Below are 6,707 nucleotides of genomic sequence, written 5' to 3' on the forward strand. Positions count from 1 at the left end.
AAAAAAAAAAGTCTTGAGTTGTAACTAAATTAAGTACTGTAATAGTTACATAGGTTTTTAATAAAAAGTTTCGAGTTGAAACTACATTTAATTACTATTTTAATAGTTATACAGGTTTATTTTCTTTTTCTTAGTCAGGTGAGAATATCTCAGTTCTCTGACTCTTGCTTCTTTTCCTAATGGACTGCTTGAAATATAGGGTAAAGTATTTAAACTGTAAATAGTATTCATTCTAAAAAGTAAAACAGATTTATGGGTCCTACCACCTAAAGCATGGGGACAAAGTCTCAACATTTTAAGAAATACTGTTTTAGGAAAATAAAATAAAAGTACTGGCTGGGAACAGCATATAGTAAAATCTAAATAATCAATAATAATATCTCACTTTAGGAATCTCTAAGTAAAATAATAACAGTGATCCTGCAAGATATCAGAAATATGTGATTTTATTTTAATCATGTTTTATTGCCATATTACACTCACCTTCTGTAGCAAACTGCTCTAAATGTTTTAGGGTAATTTCTTTGTATTTTGAAGTCTCTGCCAGTCGATCATAAATCACAGTATCCTAGAAAACAAAGAGAAGTATAATGCACTTAAGCATTCTGAGTTTTAAAAAGTTGATATTGGCAACAATATTAGTAGGAAATCAGTATAAAAACTACCAATCACTTTTAGAATTAATTTAAAAAATATTTTCACCTAATTATAATGCACTTAAGCATTCTGAGTTTTAAAAAGTTGATATTGGCAACAATATTAGTAAGAAATCAGTATAAAAACTACCAATCACTTTTAGAATTAATTTAAAAAATATTTTCACCTAATAACACTGTTTTCCTCATGACACTAAGAAAAAGGTTCTAGTCCTACATTTTCATTTCCTTGTCTCTGAATAAATCTTGAATCATGCCAATGTTCAAAATCATATATTCTATTAATACGTCATTTATCTCCCACATGCTGCAAGATCTTCCCCCATCTCTGAAGGTTTTGCAGAATACTGTAAAGAGTTCATAAGTGCTACAAGGAAGAACAGTCCAGAACTCAAGAAAATTTGGTAAATTCTGGACTGACCAAAGCTAAAGAGCTTTTCCTGCTGCAATGCTTCGTAGCGAATTTAAAATCTGTGTGTGTGGTGGATCTCTAAGGGAGCTACGTCGTAAGTGCCCCAAACTCATTTGACCGGAGAACGTTTTAGGGGTTAGAGTATCTTTATGGGACTGTGCTCACAGAAGAACAAATTTTAAGAAAAAAGGACTAAATCCATAGAGAAGGCTAGTAGGTATATTGAGAACCTTGGACAAACCTTAAACTGCCTTCAATAGCTGAATACTTCTGACTGCGTCACTTCAGCTTTAAGACTTAGTTTACTTAATCTGTAAAATTCAATTACTGGATTATCTTTAAAGCACTTTTCAGCTTTAACTTTATGCACAACTTATGTTTCTCTAGTTTTTGCTCCTTTAAAAATTGCCTATTATTCCTTTAGTTATTCCCTGGCTTTGGTCTAATGCTTTAAGAATTTTAGTATTCAGCCTTCGTGGTTTTATTAGACCAGGAAAAAATAAATCATTTACATGCAATTACCTTCTCAGTGGTATTACCCATTTTGGGGTCTCCAGTCTCAGGGCTGAGATTTGGAAGCAGACTAATGGAGTATGATTTAGAACCCATGAGAGAAACAGAACTCAGTGACCTCAGAACAGATGGAATATTCCAGACCCCAATTATGAATTTCTTTTCATTTTTCAGTGGCTGAATGGAAAGGGGGGCAAAGCAAAAGGAAATGATAATTTCTCTTCAGGGCTCCTTCCTGAGAATGAAAGGTATAACTAATGAATTCTATGTTTTTCAGAGGCCAATGAAATTTTCAGTGAAATTAATATAGGCCATTTTAAAACCAAGAAAATCTTTTGAAAAATTAAAATCATGAAAGCAAAAGTTATAAGTAATAAAATCAGGAAGACTAAATTCTGCAGTGTATGTAAATATTCTAGTGGAAAAAACTATGCTTGGAATAGGAGAAATTAATTTTCTACTTTCTTTATAGAGAAAAGCAGGGGACAGAATGTGGCTTTCTGTATTAAACATATATTATGTTTTTAGATGACAATCACAATTGGCTGTCCATGCTTACTTGTGAAAAATAAATATATACAGATACTTTTTCACCCATAGTAACACTCCTTTAGTCAGAAGGTTATATCAAGTATTTGTTAGATTGTTAGGAACCAAAAATGGTTTCTTTACAGGCACTAAAGCATGTTATGCACTAGATTAGACTAAAACACACTGAGTCTTTGTTTATGGGAAATCTTCACTGGATTTATTTATCTGGTACTCTGGTCCTCGAAAGGTAAAAGCAAAAATTTATAGTGAGGAGATGCTGCTGGAGTAGCATGGCATAGTCACATTCTAGGCTCTGTATAAACAGCCCAGGGCTTTGAGGAAAGTTAAACTCATGATTAATAATTCATCTTTGGTAAATTTTCATTCAAAAAGTTGTTTTCGTACTCATCTTTTAGACTGAAGTTCAAATACTGCTCTATTGTTACTTAGAGCGAGCACATGGTAAGCGTTCAAAAAAAATGTTTGTTAAATGAATAAAACATGTGATGTAATTCTCGATCATCCTGAAAGTTCACTTGTATGGAATACCATGTGATACCATGTTGCCCAATACAGAAGGAGGAAGAACTGCACAATAAAATGCAAAAGGTAACAATAAAAGCAGGTAGCACTGCGGGGGAAAAAAAAGGTCTTACATAATCATTTACTTAAGTAGTGCAGTTTATACTGAAACGATTGAGATAATCTTGCTATGATTAGCCAATTGCCGTAGAGGAATCTGATCTTGCTGTCAGGTCCAACGGCAAGCAAAGACTGACCTGCTACATGAAGCTTGGGCACCATTGAACTGGAAGTTTACCAAAGATATGAGACACACTCATATTTAAACACAGAGAAACATTTTCTATGTTTATGTGTGCCATTCAGAATTATCTGTACTCTGCCTCTGACTTGGTGGTAAATTGCTGAAAATAACTAATTTCAGACGTGTTTTTTTTTTTTCAATATGGCACAAAACTTTAAGGGACACATAACTTGACATTTTCAGTCACTTTAAGGGTCCTAAAGTATTAAGTTTATTAGTCAAGTTTCTAATCCTCTGATATATAAATTTTGGAGTAGGATTCTTGTTTTCTTGAATAAATTTTTATTTGTATAAATGTAACTTTTCTTAAGATGGCTACTATTACTGATATAAAAGATATATTGTGTACTTTTTATGTAAGAATTAACAAAACATCTTCATTTTAGAAACCCTAGAAAAAGCAGGAAAAATAAGTCATCCATAAACACACACACATATGTACACAAAGTCACTATATTTGTGCTGTATTTTAGATGAACTTTTCTTCCAATTCCCCAATTCTACTTCCACCCCTTCAACCATGTTTAATCCAGAGTTTATTCTATTTAGTTTTTATTTAAAAAATTATTTATGATTTCTAATTTACCTTACATGTATTCCCATTTTCACTCCATATTTATTTTTAATTGAAAATATTTGGAATTTATTTATCATGTTGAGCTATAAACATCCTTTGTGAGACTGGTCCACACAAATGATTTAATCTGGAGTGAATCCATGATCCAGTTGTTTTTGTTGCTCATCATCTCCCTTGGCATGAGATTTCCTCCTGTGCCACCAAGCTTTGCTCTTGCTCTCTCCCACTTTGCACACATCCCAACCTAGTGGCTTTAAATATCCTCTGCAGAGGTGGACACGAGGTTTCTCAGCTTCTTTTCATGACTGGGGAAGCTTACCACTGTCTTTGGCTTCAAAGCAGGGAGTCTGGTTCCCATCTGCGTTTTATATAAAGTACTATTTGCTCCATTACCCCACAGAGGACAACTCCAGCTATTGCTCCTGGATTCCAAACCCACAACCTGAGACTATCACCCCACCCAGCTCAAGACTTCAGTTCAATGAATCGCTATGATTTTTTATTTGTATTTTAATCTCCAAAGATATGTATCTTGTTTTTAAGTCTGGTTTTTTTTTTTTTTCCTTTTTGTCTTTTTTCGTGTCCGGCAACGGATCGCAACCCTCAGTGTCGTGCCCGTACCGGACCGGGACCGGCAACGGGATCACAACCCTCGGTGTTGTGCCCGCACCTCGCTCAGCCAGTGAGCGGGAACCGGTCTGTATGTGGGATCCGAACCCTCGGCGGGAGTGCCACCGCGCTCCCAAGCGGCGCACTGTAGCAGTGCGCCACCGGGCCGGCCCCTTAAGTCTGGTTTTATCTTTCTGTTTTCTTTTTATACAAACTATATCCATCACTGCCACGATTTTGGAATAGAGGAGATACGTCAAAACATCAACATACTCTCCTGAATGGGAAGTACTACCGATGACTTCTTAGTGAATTCTTATTACTAGGTTTTTGTTGTACTTGTCACTGTTGATTATTCCTTCTAACAAGGAATCAAAAGGCTCCCCCGATTCTTCTCCAATTTCAATCTCCTCCAAATTTCTCCCTTCCTGGTTTTTTTTTCTTTTCACTTTTAGCCCTCATCTCTTTTCACATAATATTTTCATCATATACAATCTTATCAATTCTCTGCTTTTAATTTCCAGCTATACTTGTTAACAGATCAGTAGTTGCACCCCAGATTTCTTCCCCTGTGAAATCCAGGTATCTCTGCTTTATAACCCAAATGTAGCTCCCAACTCCCTATTTTGGTAAGTGGTATCACTTAGTCTACAATTATTCTAGACAATCTTTTCCCTCATTGCCAATGTGCAATAAATTACTAAGTCCTAGATATTTCTCTTCTCAATCTTCTGTGCAACGTCTTGGTGCAAATCCTAGATTCTTGCCTGGACTATTTATTGTCAATGACCTCAACTGGTAACTCTGTATGCATCTCTCTTCAGCCTTAAATCATCTCCCTAAATGGTATCAGAATGATCAGGAAAAAAATTCAAGTTCTTAAACATGAAAAAAAAAAAAAAAAGACCTAACTCAGGCCCACCTTTCCAGTCTCATATTCAGCTATTCCCTGCCAAACTACAAGTAGTTCTCAGATATTTGTTGCTATTTTATGTGATTATGCCTTTTTACCACTTAACCATATTTCATAGTCAATTGGGGAGTGAGGGAAAACAATGCAATAAAAAAGTTAATATATGCAAACTATCTCTGTGATGACTAAAAAAGGAAGCCCAATGTTTTTATTTTTTATTCAATGCTTTAATTCCCCAGTTTCTAGGTAAAACACTGTGCAAAACTAAAAAAAGAAGAATGTGATTTGGGTATTGTAAACTGGATATATATCAACCAATTAAGGTGGGAGGTCTTAAAGACTTTCTTTATTCCCTTATCACTGAATGTTACCATTAGGATACAGAAGATCTTTACAATATACTTCAATATTGTATCCTAATCTTCTCTTTTTATATTTCCCTAACTATTCTTAAGCTCCTGACAAGTCTTAGGACTTATCTTCACATCTCCAAAATCCAGTTCAAACTCTGATGATAAAATGTACACAATGAATAAATGCTAAGTGTTTGAATCACTGAGAATACAAAACCAAAGGAATACTAAAACTAAATTCATAAGACATTACAAATTAATTCCACCAAAATTTAAATGTTTTAAAACCAAGGCATCCAAAAATTGCATTTCAATGCTTTAAAGAAAAGGCATTTATTAACATTCACAACAAGAATTTAAATAATAGGCTTGAGCTTCTTAAGTTCAGTTTCCAAATTTCCATGTGATAAAAGCAAGGGTGTTGATTTTATTTAAAACTGGAAAGTTCCAAGTTGGGAAATTTATAAACTAGATACCTGAAAAGGCAATTCAGAAGGAAAATACTGACTGATCTCAATAACAAAAAAGGCCCTGGTCAGTAGACTTCTTATTTTTCCATGAGGAAAATTCACTTAGAATGACATATTATGATTTCTGTCAATATAACCTGCCAGTACACCAAAGCCAACCAATAGTCAGAAGTTTTGTTATAATTAAAACAATGCAAGACAAACACCAGTAATTATAATCTAATTTTTCCTCCCATTTCTATGGTCTTTAAAAAATAAGATTCAAACTAGAGTGGATCACTACATTATAATACAATTTAAAAATATTTTCTATATATAATGGTCTTCTAAAATAGTTTATATAATATAAACCTCTAATATTATGTATCACAAATTGAATTATAAAAATAATCTAGGCCAAGCTTTTGCAAAGCAAGAAATTTACCTGGATGGAATTCAACATTTCACCAGAATGAGCTGAACACTATTACTATAAAATACCAATGAAAGTGGAATGTCAGTAACTTCATGTTAAACATGTGTGTCACATTTCCATAGCAGAATGCCTAACATATACATTATAAACCATCATAAATCAAAACTGTAAAAGAGAAAAATACTTACAGCTCCTTTGCAGTAAAGTCGTAACTTCCCGGATGGGGTGCGAACAATCACTGACATTCTTTTTCTAGCGCTGAAAGAAAGAGGTTTTCCATGATGTCCTTTTATACTGAGCATGTGCATATATATGTTTGTCATGCCTCACATACTTTAATACTCACGGCAAAAAAGTAAATTTGGCCAAAGTATGAGCCCTATCCTTCCACCTATACAAACTATCCCCCAGGTGTACAGTAGGGTACCTTTG

General features: G+C 34.2%; 1 protein-coding gene across 1 annotated transcript in view; it reads right to left on the minus strand.

The window, feature by feature from the left end:
* Positions 1 to 6,707, minus strand: part of ATP8A1 (ATPase, aminophospholipid transporter (APLT), class I, type 8A, member 1) — a 235,996-nt gene that overhangs the window by 117,275 nt on the left and 112,014 nt on the right. The window contains exons 20-21 of the mRNA XM_008567055.1: positions 6,464 to 6,533; positions 484 to 568 (exon numbers count right to left, since the gene is read on the minus strand). Coding sequence (XP_008565277.1) covers positions 484 to 568; positions 6,464 to 6,533 — 155 coding nt within the window. The remainder of the gene's footprint in view (positions 1 to 483; positions 569 to 6,463; positions 6,534 to 6,707) is intronic.

This window comes from Galeopterus variegatus, unplaced genomic scaffold (genome assembly GCF_000696425.1).
Source record: "Galeopterus variegatus unplaced genomic scaffold, G_variegatus-3.0.2 Scaffold288, whole genome shotgun sequence".
Taxonomy (NCBI): domain Eukaryota; kingdom Metazoa; phylum Chordata; class Mammalia; order Dermoptera; family Cynocephalidae; genus Galeopterus; species Galeopterus variegatus.